General features: G+C 35.5%; 1 protein-coding gene across 42 annotated transcripts in view; it reads right to left on the bottom strand.

The window, feature by feature from the left end:
* Positions 1-15009, bottom strand: part of CFAP20DC (CFAP20 domain containing) — a 282051-nt gene that overhangs the window by 145316 nt on the left and 121726 nt on the right. For 40 of the 42 annotated variants that reach the window (XR_014063942.1, XR_014063947.1, XR_014063945.1 and 37 more), the window contains one exon: positions 6499-6663. The exons of 1 other annotated variant lie outside the window; for it this stretch is intronic. Coding sequence is in view for 32 of the 41 variants with exons in the window: in XM_081524581.1 (XP_081380707.1) it covers positions 6499-6663 (165 nt within the window). In the remaining 9 variants the exon portion in view is untranslated. The remainder of the gene's footprint in view (positions 1-6498; positions 6664-15009) is intronic. One more of the 42 variants, XM_081524586.1, reaches the window with a different exon arrangement.

Below are 15009 nucleotides of genomic sequence, written 5' to 3'. Positions count from 1 at the left end.
TTCTAAAATAAAAAGTAGAAGGGACAAAGTTTCGATAATGAGAAAAAATCTTAATGAAAGAAAACTACAAGCAGAAATGCATGCCTTTTGAATTCTAAAAGTTCTTTTAAGAGCTGATATCAATATGCATAACAGAAGGTTAAAAATCAAGATTAGATTAAAGTCATGCTCTAGGCATTTCATTTTCTTGAGTTTGCAGAAAATGAACTTGGTGTAGGTCAGAAATGTTACCATTAATTATTTTGCTATTTTACTGAGGGGTATAGCCTTTGTAGTTAGATTATAAAACCTGAGGGTCTACTCTCTAATTGTCTTTTAGAAAAATAAACATTCATTTTTGTCTCAAGATACAATGTTCTAATTATTATAGTCATTTAAGTTTGCAAGGTTTTCAAAGTTTAACTAGAAAAACCTGCTGAATCTTCAACTCTAATCATTGAGAGGTCATGCTCAAGACTTACATCTATTATCTAACAATCAAATCAGAATTAAACCTGCTACAAGAATCCAGATTTTGAATTGGATTTTTATTATAGGTGCATTGTTATAAGGAATATCAAAAACACAAAAAGGCTGATCTAGTAGAGCAATATTATTTTAGACAAAGTACTTAAACTTTCTAAGCCTCACCTTCTTCATTCATAAGATTGAGATAATAGTAGTACTTAAGTCAGGCATTTTTGTTAGATTATTTGAAACAATCCATGTAACATACTAAATACTGTGCTTAATAGGGAGTGAATACCTATAAATATGCTATTAATATTTTTCATCTTGAATAAAATTTAACAATTTATGAAGTCCATTCACCATCATTTATTCCTTCATCCACCAATTCTTTCAGTAGTGATTGAGCACATAGTCTGGGCAGCTATTGCTCTAAGCACTGAATAAGACAAGGAATAAGGCGGACACATAACCTCCTCCAAGGCACTCACAGTCTCACGAGGGAGACCGATACCACAGCAAATAAATCATAAATAACTACATGATTTCAACTGTGGTAACAGCTATGAAGGGGAGGTTCAGTGTGCTTGACAGGAGGCTGGTATCTAGTCTTTAGGGTCAGGGAAATGACATTCATTTTGAGATCTAAAGGATGATGGATATGATAATGTGTACATGATCTCTATGGAATTTTCAATCACTTGGTTTGATATTACTCCACCTCTACAGATGAAGAAACTGAGGCTCACCATGTTTAGAGATCTGTCCACTTGGAGCCTGGGCTCAGACCCTTGGTGCCCTCTTTTCACCACACGTGGTGGTGGGCCTTAGGTGGGCTGGGGGGCATCGCAGGGGATTCTTTCCTTGTCCACTCTTTATATTCTGGGAAGTTTTGTAAAGCCATCTAATTGAAAACTTTTGATTTGCTTATCTGAAAAGTGTGTCCAATAGTAATGATTTGGATAAGTATGAAAACTTTATGAATATGATAATTGATATATTTGATGAAGACTACTGAGGTTCATGAGAAATCAAGAATAGAATATAATACTGTAACAATCTTTTCTAGAGAGAATAAAGTGGTGGTATTGGGGAGGGCCAAATGAAGTGGCTTGAATGTCAGGCAGGCAAATATAGTGACAAGAAATCACATGGAGCATGTGGGGAGAACTGTGGCTAAATTGAGAATGCACATCCCATGCAAAGTACTTTAATTACAAGCTTTTAAAATTTAAGAAAAATGTCTATTCAGGTTTTCTGCTCTTTTTTTTAAATTGCAGCATTTCTTTAACCAACAACCCTAAACCAGGGAATACCGGAAGTCTGGCTTTAGAAAAGAAAAAATTAGAGTGTCTCGCTTGTTCCCGAAGACACAGTCTAACTTTTTTTCTTTAAGATTCTACTTTACGGTAGATTTTGTTGCTTGATTTGAAATTTGCTTTCATAATGTCCAAAGCAAAGAAGAAATTCTATTAAAGATCTCACCAATGCCAACTATAGTTAGATCATTATGTCATGGTTTTGCTAGATGCTTTCATTTATGTGTTTGTAATTGAGCTAGGAGACAGGGATGTCAGTCTCTTCTTATTTAAAAAGGACTAAAAGTCCAATAAGATTGTTGCTGTGGAAAGGAGAGCACTTGGGAAAACTATGTCCTAATTTTTAAGCAAATTACTAGTTTTGATTTGTGCTTAGTGGACCACTGCATCTTGTCATTAGTAGCGGAATGCTCAACTTCAATAACTAGATCTGATTCTCTGGTTCAATTAAAGTGGGGTTCCATTAATGAAAATAAGATCATCAGATCCTACAGTCCTCTGCAGACTAACAATCATTAGCTAATGTGCACTGAGAACTGACAAAGTAAACAGTGCAAATGTGTGGTAACAGACTTTTTTGAAACACAATTATTTTATTAATTTCATTAAATGCTCTTGATCAAGTTACATGACATTCAAAAAGTGTACTCTAAAACAGAAGGTTCAAGGTGTCCTTTTTAGCTCGGGTGAACATGCCAGAAAGCATCCCTAGGAAGCAGCTACTTCTTTCTGTAGTGGCATACTGGGATCTCTTTCATGCACGTTTATAATGAAATATCACAATTTATGTAAGTACTGTTAGTTACAAGAGCACCCAGCCACTTTTCATGCAATTCAAATCTCATCATGGGGAGCCCATATTTTAGAAAGACACAAAAACAAATACTTAAAATGAAGAAATACCTCCTGATTTTTCTATGATTAAAAAGTCTGTCCTTGGGCGTTAGTCATTAGCTACACCTTTCAAATAAAATCTCTCACACAGAGAACAATAATTTTTATTATAATCACTTATAGTAAGGTTCAAAGCCCACTAATGTCAAAATAAGCAACTGAAAAGCATTTGCAGAAAGCAAACTACAAAGTTCAATGCACATTTATGTAAATTTTAGCTGCTGTACATGTGCTATGAGATTTACTTCAGATGAATAATCATAAACCATATGGTTATAAATGAATATAAGTACAACTGAGTTTCATAGGACAGAAGAAATAAGCTTCTCAATGGTGATTATTAATTTTCTGTATAAACAAGTCATGTTGACTACCCTTATGCACTGAAAGTCCATTGTGGAATTAGAAAAATATATACCAACTTAACCCTCTTCTACAAGCTGGGATTGAACATGGCCTATGGAAAAGTTTGTTTAATTGTAATATTGAGTTAATGATGCATTTAATATTTATTCAAATTTCTCTTTATTCTCTGGCATTACAAGTGTCCTTGAAGTTTTCTGAGACACAGATGCGTAGAACAATTTTATGGACTCTGAGGGAGAAGGTGAGGGTGGGACGTTCTGGGAGAATAGCACTGAAACATGTATATTATCATATGTGAAACAGAACACCATTCCATGTTCGATGCATGAGACAAGGGCTCAGGGCCGGGGCAATGGGATGACCCAGAGGGATGGGATGGGGAGGGAGGTGGGTGGGGGGTCCAGGAAGGGGAACACATGTAAACCCATGGCTGATTCATGTCAATGTATGGCAAAAACTATTACAATATTGTAAAGTAATTAGCCCCCAACTAAAATAAACAAATTTATAAAAAAAATACATAAATAAAATAAAGACACAAAATATCTGGATATAGATTTGCATTTTCATTTAAAGACACAATTCTTAAAACATTAAGCTAGAGAGACAGAAGAAAAAACGAACATTTACAACTACAAAGGCTTTGCAATCATTTCTGCTATGGAAAGCTATCACAGCCTGTTAAGATACAGACAGAGTGTTTGGTTGTGGGAAACACTCTTACTCTTTGTATTCTGTGGAGAATTTTCCATTAAGACTGAATTATGACGTGAGGTGTTTACAGTGGCTATCTGGGTAGTGAGAACTTTTATATATTTTCCAAAGGTTCTGTAATGAACATAGAGTGCATATATTCTCTTTCTCTTCCTCTCTATCTAAAGATATTATATATAACAAATATACAAATTCTCACAATCCGCCTATCTAAAGATATTATATATAACAAATATACAAATTCTCACAATCCGTGTTCTCACTGCTATCATAAATTCTTGCCTAAAGATGGCAACTGTCAAAGCAGGCGATGGAAATATGGAGGATTCACTATGTAGTCTCTACTTTTTTGTGAGTTTGGAAATTTTATTACAAAGGACTGAAAAATATAGTGTCAAATTCTCTTACAGGGTTTATACTGAAAAAGAGAACAGAATGCTCCCAAATCTCTAGAAATATGCAATAAAAATACACCAAGAATAAATGAATATTGGATAAACATAGAGAGTAAAAGTGAGTTATGAGTTTGAGCAAGCTTTGGGAGTTGCTGATGGACAGGGAAGCCTGGTGTGCTGCAGTCCATGGGGTCTCAAAGAGTCAGACACGACTGAGCAACTGAACTGAACTGAATGAAAAGTGAGTCTGTTTCTGTCACTCATTCATCTCACTCTAGTATTCTTGCCTGGAAAATCCACTGGAGAGAGGAGCCTGGTGGGTTACTGTCCATGGAGTCGGAAAGAATCAGACACGACTTAGCATGCACGCAATGCATCTCATCATGGTCACTTCTTTTCTCCTCTTTCTGCTTTGACCACTCTTGAATTTTGACCACTCTCTCTTCCCCACCTGTTATCTGAGAACCAGCACACCCTACAAGTTCCCCCCCTCCCACCATTATTTCTCTCAAGGTTATCACCTTTGTGGGGATAAGTGATCCAGTTACTCATTCAGGGTTCTCAAACCTGGTTGTACGTCACAATGGCTGGAGAAGTTTAAAAAAAAAACAAAAAACAACAACCCAGCTGAGGACAATTAAATCAACATTTCTGGGGGTGAAGCATAGACATTAGGGGAAAAAATTTTTTTTATATCAGTTATTTTTAAAATGTCCCAAGTGATTCTAACATATAGGAAGCTGAGAACTGCTCGTCTGAATAACAGATTTCTCGATCTAAGTACTATTCACTGTTTGGTCAATAGCTATGGGTGTCCAATAAAGAGGTAGAAAACTGGCAGCCCTGGCGTGTTTTGTTTGACTCTAAGAGTGTTTTCAAAAATGTTTAGAGTTTAGACAATATTTTAAAATTGTCAAAGGGGACAACAGAGGACGAGATGGTTGGATGGCATCACCAACTCAATGGACATGAGTTTGAGCAAACTCCAGGAGATGGTGAAGGACAGGGAAGCCTGGCGTGCTGCAGTCCATGGGGTTGGGAAGAGTAGAACATGACTGAGTGACTGAACAACAAATACTGTTGTAAACACTGGGATACTGAGTTCCTCTTGAAAAAAAAAGGAAAGATCTGGTGAGACTGTGCCTGTGTTCTTGTAATGCAAAATTTGGCTAGAACTGAACTGCAGCTGTCCCTTCTAGGCTGAGGATGAGAATCCAGTTTGCTGTAGTTCTCACCACTCCCTACGGCTCACTCACAGAGGCTGAGTGTTAACTGCCATGTACTGTATCATTTGTATCAGTTGTTGATATTACTGTTTCAACAGTAGGGAACAGTTTCTTTAAAGCACTATCTTATTCTTCTTCCTGAATTGCTCCCCTCCACTCCCAACAGGGCTCACTGCAAAAGTAGAAAATGTTTCTGTGGGTCAGATGTCCAGGCATCCGGGTCACTTCAGTCATTTCTGTTATCCAACTGGCTACTGTCATATGAGTGTGCAGCACCAGGCCAAATATATGGCAAACACTGTGTTAGACAGTAGGGATATAGAAGAATGATGTACAGTGCTCTTTTTGGAAGAGTCACACTTAATTGGGAATGAAAGTGTATTAATTAAAAAGTATTGCAAGGAAAAAGAGCCATCACAAAAGGAGAACAATGCTTGTTAGGACAGAAGAGGTGGCATCTGAGTTGGATTTAGGAAGACAAATTGAGTGTTCTTCCAGGCAGAAAGGCAAAGAAGCCATTTTAGGCCAATGAAACAGAAACCTCAAAATAAGAACATATGAAAGCTTCAGAGAGTGGTCAGAAATTAACACATGGGGAATGAGAGAAAGGGTCTGGAGATGAAACTGTGGAGTAAGCTTGGAATAAGGGAGATTGACTTTGTGTGAGTCCCCAGGGGCTTTTTTCATTTTGTCTTCTAAGATAGTGGGAAAGGCATTAAAAGTCTTTAATCAAAGAGCACCATGGTTACATTTCTATTTCTATTATCAGAAAGATAAATCTGACAGCAATGTAAAGATTAACTGGGAGGGTAAGGTTAAGTGACAGTGGGGACCCAAACAACGAAAGGAGAATAGGATCAGATTTGAGAGATGATTTGGAGGTGTAACTGGCAAGGCTTGGACACATATAGGAAGAGAGGAATAACCAAGGATGTTTGACTTAACATATAAAAATCGAGAAGCTATTTAGTTGCTAAAAAAGAAATTTAAAATGATTTATCACTGACAAGAGCTGATGTCAAAGTGATTTAACATATAATCTCAAGCTATGAAGCATCATTGCCAGGATGTTCCACCATCCTCTACTTTTTGGCCTTAAAAATAAAGAGGCTTATACTTTAGGACTTGAGTACATACCTGATTCTGCTGAACTCAGAGGATGACCCCCAAATTTTATTTCAGTTTGGCGGAGTTTAGTCATGTTTAGCAGCTGTGTGACTTGTGGAACATCTGTCATTAGTTGGCAGCTTCGTGGAATAATGTCTGTAGGTTCATCTGTTGGAAAGGGAGCATCACATCCAGCTGCAAATAAAGGCAAACATTCATTCTCCAAATGTAAGCAATTTCTGCTGAATGGACATATCTTATAAATGAAACCAATTAAAGTAAAACATTTTAGAGTATGACTTTGGATGGATTACTCAACATTATACAGTCTTGGTTACCTCATCTGAGCATAATAATTTTAAGGTTTACTTTCTAGGATTGTAGAGAGGATTAAATGAGATAGAGTATCAACATATGAACAGATTCAGAGACTTCTGCAATGAATGAGAGCATTGATTGGAAATATTTTATATTTGTTTTTTTAATACTAGAGTAGGACTCTGAAGAACCAGCTCAGTATGCTCAATGAAAGTCTCTGGGCTTACAATGCCTCATTTATACAAGGTCACTAAGTACAATGGCATTATTGAGTAACTACCTAGAGCCATTATCCAACCAGTCCATCCTAAAGGAGATCAGTCCTGGGTGTTCATTGGAAGGACTGATGTTGAAGCTAAAACTCCAATACTTTGGCCACCTCATGCGAAGAGCTGACTCACTGGAAAAGACCCTAATGCTGGGAGGATTGGGGGCAGGAGGAGAAGGGGACGACAGAGGATGAGATGGTTGGATGGCATCACTGACTCGATGGACATGGGTTTGAGTCAACTCCGGGAGTTGGTGATGGACAGGGAGGCCTGGCGTGCTGCAATTCATGGGGTCGCAAAGAGTCAGACACGACTGAGCGACTGAACTAACTAGAGCCATTATATGAGTCATTTTTCTAACTTTTTATTTTGAAATAAATTTAGACTTACAGAAAAGTTACAAAAATAGTACAGAGTTCCAATATACCCTTTATCTAGCTTTCCCTAATGTCAATATCCTATCTTCAAATACTTTCAAAGAAAAAAGTAGTTTAATTAAAGTATTATTTTTATTATTATAGTATGTATTTCCAATGAGATTTCATATTATTCATATACATTTATATGGATATTTAAGTTTTCATTATAATAAATTTTCTGTTCATGTTCTTAACCCATTTTACTACTAGGGTATTTTAAAAAGTTATTTATATGACCTATTTTGTGGCAAAGATATTAAGCTTTGTCATATGTAGCAAGTAGGAATTAAGTTGCTGTTAACATTCCAAAAAGCAGTTTTACTATGCATATCAAAAACCTTAAAAATGTCCAATTTCACTCAGTAATTTCACTTATGAATCTATTCTACATTTAAAAAATCAGAAACTCAAATGAAGGTCATATAAATGTTTATAATTTCTGAAACAACCTGAATTTCCAGTTAAGAGTTTATAAGACACTATATTTACAAAGATGCAAAAGGTTCAAATTAAGATGTTATATCACGTGATATAACAAATCTCAACCATAGAAAATTGTTCAATGAAACGTATGAATAGGAAAAGGACTAGAAGGAAATATTCTGAAATGAAAAATAACTTTTCCTGATTCGCCTAAGCATAGTTTTTATTTCTTCATAATAATTTAATTATTAGTAGGAAAAAAATTTCTATTTTTAGAATCCAGTGGAAAAATTTGGTTTGTGCACATGTGAATATGAATAGTAAGAAAAATTCAACCAAATTCATCCTTCAAAAACATCCTTATGTAAGTATAAACTCTAACCATGTTTATAAAGGCAAATGATGTTAGGTTTTTGTGCATCCAAGCCGTGGCCATTCCCTAATTAGACCTTAATGTCCTAATCTTGAAAAGGAAAATGAATCATTTAACTAAAAACTTAAATGCTCATCAGCAATGTAATGGTTTCCAAGTGTCCCAATGTTCCAGTCATTACAAATGCCACCAGGCTTACAAATCTTAGTTTTCAGGTATTCTTTGTCCATTCATTTCTTACTTGTTATTGACATTTAGAAAGCCAATATAAAGTAATTGAGTAAATGAACTCTCAAAAAAAAAACTGGAAAGTAAGTAAACTAACTCTCTATATACTATATATAGAGAGAGAGTTTATATATATATATATATATATATATATATATATATATATACACTTGACATGCCATTTCAGACTTCTTGAGGTAGAAAAGGATAATTTCCACATCAATGCCAATATTGATAAACTGAGATTTTTATATTGAGAGAGAAAGAAAATTCTGTAGGCTAATAAGAACCTGAAATAAAATGCTGTATTCTGAACTTTATGAAGAGAAATCATAGAAACGTTAGCTCACAGGGCTTGTGTGGATGGTACAGGGAACAATAACACACAAAGTTTGAAATGTATCCAAAAGAAAAGGTGAATTTCTAATAAGAGACAAACAGCAAATTCTGGTAACCAAAAATCCATAAGTTTTTATGAAAGATAGAACAAGACAAAGACTATTACAAAACTCCAGTCCAAATCTTACAGGAACGTGGTTGACACGCAAATCAGATTTCACATTAAAAGGCTCAAATTCCCTCTATATCATTTTTCCTTTCTCTATATATACTCTCTCTTTGCTCTCAGAATTGTCTTACTACTTATTGGATTATTCACTGAGGGAATGAATATTGTGGGCAGTATAAAATAAAACCTGCAATAAAAGGAGAAATTAGAGAAAAAACTACTGATGTATTATTTTAAAATGAAGCCTAATCATTAAGTGACTGACTGTCAAACTTCCTGAGACTTTGTATGGAAAGCCTCATTTTTGAGAAAGAAGAAAGAAGCTTCAGTCTCATTTTTCTGCAATCCCAAACTATGAAGGGGCTTTAAACCAGGTAGCTGGATGTTCTGATACACCTAAATAGAACTTAACTCATCTCCCCGCCAACCACTCCCCCTTCTCTAGGCTCAGTTACTAGGTTATATTATTTTACTTTTTTTTTTTTTTTTTTAGCAATTATGGCTTAATTTAAAAGTAAAGACTAATTCCAAAAATAGTATAGATCCTACACAAAAACTAAATAGTGCTGAACTGTATTACAGGGCATGATCTACCTATAGTCATTCATTTACTCATTTTATCATTCAGTAAATTTTTACTGAGCCTCTACTATGTGCCAGGTACTCATCTAGTGGCTGGGGATTTAGTGGTGAGCCAGAGTTGACTCTATGATGGCCTTATTAAAGCTTATACCCAGCAGAGAATATGAAACAAGTTATATCACAGTTAATTATAATTGTGTTAAATGCTCTGAAAGAAAAGTTCAAGATGTTATGAGAGAAGTAATGGGGGAATCCAACTTCATAGGTTGTTAGGGAAAGTCTTCCTGATAAAAGAGACATTTAAGCTGAGTCATAAAGGGTAAGCAGAAAGTGGCCTGGTGAAATGCGGTAGGAGTGATTATTCAGGTAGATGAAACAGCTTTTGAAGACTCTGAAGGCAGAAAGACTTTGGTGCATTCTAGGAAGTGAAAGAAAGACAGTTCTGCCACTCTGAATAGTGAGAGAATCCCAGTGATATATTTAGTGAAACACTTGGCTCAAATGGGGTGCTTAATAAATGGTCATGAACAAAAGCCCCTTAATAACAGTCAACCTAGATTAAATGCAGCTGCCCAGTCTTCTGTTTTTCTTCTTTGGTTGTTCTTTGTTCATCTATATCCTGAATAGTACTCCATGCATATTTTATTTGGATATCACATTTTTCTCCTCAGATGGCAAATAACAAATCAGGGCAGTCAGATACTAAGGGACTAGAGCCTGTCTTGTTGTTCTTTCATACAAGTTCTATCTCCAGGGCAGGGGCTTTGTATGGAAACATGCAGACTGCTTAGTTAATGTTTGAAAAATGATACAATAGAATTTGAACTGCTTTTGCCAACACATCTGAAAGAACATTATGTTGGCTAGAATGGGCAGCTCAAAAAGGCAAAATGGTACGTGAATAAGGCTCTGAGAAAGCTGACAGATTTGCTCATACAGCATCCAGACACAGCCAGATGGTATTTTTTTTTTTTTTTTGACCTTTGCTCCCAGTATAAGATAGTATATTAATGCAATGTTTGAGTGACTTTGTAACCCTGTTCTCCTTTCTTTGGACATCAAGTCCTCATAAAATGAACCATTCTATAGGTGTTTAATATCCCTGATGAGGATCTTAACTAGATTTAAAAATTAAGTCGTCAATTTTAACACATATATAAAGCACTTTATGCATTAAAAATAACCATCCCCATTTTAATGGGGGGGAATGCCTTATAAAACAGTTAGATGCATATATATATTTCCACTACAGATACTCATAATTCATTGTAGTTTAAATAAGTACCAATTCTGTAATAATTCATGGATTCTGGATTCAAGTATATTCATCTTACTTACTTGTAGTGCCTAGTACAGTGCCTTACTTATATCAAATCTCACCTCTCTGAAACATCACTGAGAGCCAAGCAAAAACACAAATGTTTCTCACTGCCAAAATATTTGTTTTTGTTTGGGCTGCTATAACAGAATACTGTAGATTGAGTGGAAATGTGTTGAAATAACAAATTTATTTCTCATAGTTCTAGGGGCTGAGAAGCTCTAGACCAAGGCACCAGCAGATCTGATGTCTGATAAACATCCTACCCCTGGTTCACAAATGGCTGTCTTCCTTCTGAAACAGCACCTGGTGGCAAGGGAGAGGGAGCATTCTGGGATCTCTTATTGTGTGCGTGTGTTAGTCGCTCAGTTGTGTCCGACATTTTGCAAACCCATGGACTGTAGGCTCCTCTGTCCATGGAATTCTCCAGGCAAGAATACTGGAGTGGGTAACCATTTCCGTCTCCAGGGGAACCTTCTGACCCAGGGATCGAATCCAAGGCTCCTGCATTGCAGGCAGATTCTTTTACCATCTGAGCTACCAGGGAAATCCTGGATATCTTATTAGAGAACATATAAATTTTAGGGGGACACATTTAATCTAATTAATTTAACAATATTGGTACAAAGTTGATTCATTTTTTTATTCATTCATTCATCTACCATATAACTATCAGATTTGTCCCTGGGCCTGATATGGATTCAAATCCCTGCTTTATGGAGTTTACTGTATTAATGCAGAAAGATTTTAAGAAGCTGTATATCATAGCAGTTAATAGCACAGGTTCTGGAGCAAGGCATCCTAGGCTCATGTTCTGGCTATACCAAGCAGTTGTGTGATCCTAGCATTGTAATTACCTTGCTCTGCCCTGTTCTCCTTATCTGTAAAACATGGATATGAAAATAACACTTTCCTTACAGGGTTACCGTGATCATTAAATTAGTTAATGTATAAAAGGATAAGAATACTGCCTGGTACATAGCAAGTGCTATATAGATGTTTATTATTAGTAACAGCAGATACTTATGTAAATTATTTCATTACAGTGGTGACAACACCACTGCATCCTGGTATGTGTGTTTTTCTTTTGTTTTGAATAATAAAAGGTTTTGATGTTTAAAGGAACTATGCAAAATCTTCACTATCCTGAATGAATCATTCCATTATAGTTTTTTTTTTAATTGAGAGAAATTCATTTTAATAAAATTAATCATTTTATAGTAAAAGATTCAGTGGCATTTAGTACATTCACAGTGAACTTATCCATTAATGCGTATCTCCCCATTCTCTCTGGTGCCCAGTCCCTGGCAGTCACAAATCTACAATCTGTCTCTATCGATTTATCTATTATGGATATTTCATGTACATGGAATCGTACAGTATGTGGCCTTTTGTGTCTGCGTAAATAGTACTTAACAATTTTTGTCAATCCACTCATCCAGAGATGGACATGTGGGCTGTTTCCACATTTTGGCTATTGGGGATAATGCTGTTATAAACATGCATGCACATGTATCTGTTTTTTGTTTGGGGAAGTATATACTTCGGAGTGGAATTGCAGGGTCATATGGTAGTGATGTGTTTTAAGTTTTTAAGGAACTGCCAAAATGTTTTCCACATGAGAGAACAATTTTGCTTTCCTATCAGCAATGCATGAAGATTTCAATTTCCCTCCACATTTGCCAACACTTATTTTCTGTAAAAAAAAAATTATAGCCATCCTAGTAGGTATAAAGTGGTATCTCATTGTGGTTTAAAATTTTATTTCCCTAATGAACAATGATGTTTAGCATCTTAGGTTTGTTGGCTGACATGTACCTTCTTTGGAGATAAATATTTAAGACTTTTGACCATTTTAAAAAATTGCGTTGTCATTTTGTTTTTGTGTTATATATTTCAGATTCTAGAATATATCAGAATATATATGTATACTTTATTTAAGAAACAGAATATATATTCTATCAGATATGTGTTACAAATATCTTCTTCCATTCTGTAGGCCATCTTTTCATGTCTTCACTTGATCTTAGTCAAAAGGTCAAGAAGCGATTTTTCACTGTCTTGATAATGTCATCTAATAGACAGTTTTTAATTTTGATAAAGTATAGTTTATCTACGTTGAATATTTTGTTACTATGCTTTTGGTAACATATCTAACTGCCAAATTTAAGGTCATGAAGACTTATCTCTGTTTTTTTCTAAGACTTTAATGGTTTTACCTTTTATATTCAGGTAACTGATCCATTTTGAGTCAATTTTTATAAATTGGGTGAGGTAGGGTTCCTCATTTTTTGAAGACACTATTCTCTCCCCATTGAATGCTCTCGGTGTCCCTGCCAAAATCTGATGTATGCCTTTTATTTCTGGATTTAACTCTGTTTCACTGGTTTATATGTCAGTACTAACAGCAAATCCTTTGATTTTTGTAACTTTGAGACAAGTTCTGAAACTGAAAAGTGTGAATCTTCCAAATTTGTTCTTTTTTTTCAAGAATTTTTTGGATATTCAGTCCTCTTGCAATGCCATATGAATTTGAGGATTGTTTTTTCCATTTCTGTAAAAAAGAGCATTCACATTTCAAGAGAGACTGAATTTATTCTCTAGATCTTTTGGCATAATATTGAAAATCTTAACAACATCATGTCTTCCAATCCATGAATGTGAGATGTCTTTCCATTTAGGTAGGTCTTTCTTAATTTCTTTTAACAATGTTTTATAGTTTTCAGTGTACAAGTCTTTACATCCTTGATTAAATTTATTCCCAGGTACTTAATTATTTGGATGGTATTATAAATGAAATTGTTGTCCTTAGAGGTTTTGAGAAATAATATTTTATTATAAACAGTATTTATAATATTTAATTACAAACTCTAATAAATATCTTAGAATAATTCTGAATCTTGATATAGGGACATTTGTGACTGATTCTTGTGGGATCCTCTATTGGCTGTCTGGCACCTCACCCACTTTACTTCCCCTGGGGTGGTTTGCTAGGCAAGGGCAGTGTGAGTTCAGCTCCTCTCTGGAAAGGAGTGGAAATGTAACCTTAAACTGACAAGATTTGGGTATGATGTACATTCACCTCACATGCAGGTGAGGCGAGAAGTGGGAAAAAAACTCAACAATGTTAATTATTAAAAACACTAAATCATTTTACTTATTGTGGATGGTAAACTTGGGCAGCACTGACGAAATGGCAGTCAGAGGGTTGGTGTTGAGCTCCACCTTCTGCAGCCTCAGCACAAGATGCCTCATTTCCATGGACCTTCTTTTCCTTATCTGTATAATTAAGACACTGAATTAGATGATCTTTGGGGCCTTTTCCTGATCAATGAGTCTATGAAGACATCAGTACTTCTAATTTTTTTCTGTCACCTTTGAAGGGATAATTTTCTTCAGATTGCTAGACACCCAATAAAGGTTTACTGTATAGAGACAGTGAATGAATAATTGAACAGTTAGCTAGCCCTTACTTCATTAATTCATCAAACATTTATGACAGGTTACTGGTGCCAGGTCATGTGCTAGAAATACAAATGTGGAGATTCAATTTTAGCCCTCAAAGGGCTCCTAGTCTTAAATCATAGTTTAGTTCTTCTCTTCTTGCATCACTGAACACTGAACACATACACCCCGGTCCTGAGATTTCAGGAAGAACAATGAACTAGGGAGACTGGGGAAACAGGAGACCTGTAAAACTATGATTGGCAGCATAAATTCATGATTAATGGATCATCACTTGTTCTTTTCTCTCTTCTATCTTTCTCTATCTACACATACATCGTGTTTTTTTAAAAAATGCAAAATGATACAAGTTAATCAATAATTCAAGCACGCAAATGTTAGTCCATGTTCCCTTGGGACCATAAAAGTAATAAACTAAATTGAATCATCATGCTTTACTACTTGTCCAGCGTAACTCATTCCACTGGACAACCAAGAAACTCGTTAACTGCTGTTTTAGGGTCCTAATAACTCATTTTCTATTATATCCCACTATGTAACAGAGAACAGCAACAGAATTAGGCAACATACCCTAGCATGGGTGAGTCTGAGAAGTCCTAAAGTAAAATAGTAGTTTAAACAAGCCAAGGATAACACAG

The sequence above is a fragment of the Giraffa tippelskirchi genome, chromosome 9 (assembly GCF_054371585.1).
Source record: "Giraffa tippelskirchi isolate mGirTip1 chromosome 9, T2T-mGirTip1v1.2.pri, whole genome shotgun sequence".
In the NCBI taxonomy this organism is placed as follows: domain Eukaryota; kingdom Metazoa; phylum Chordata; class Mammalia; order Artiodactyla; family Giraffidae; genus Giraffa; species Giraffa tippelskirchi.
This window is presented reverse-complemented; position numbering and strand designations above follow the sequence as displayed.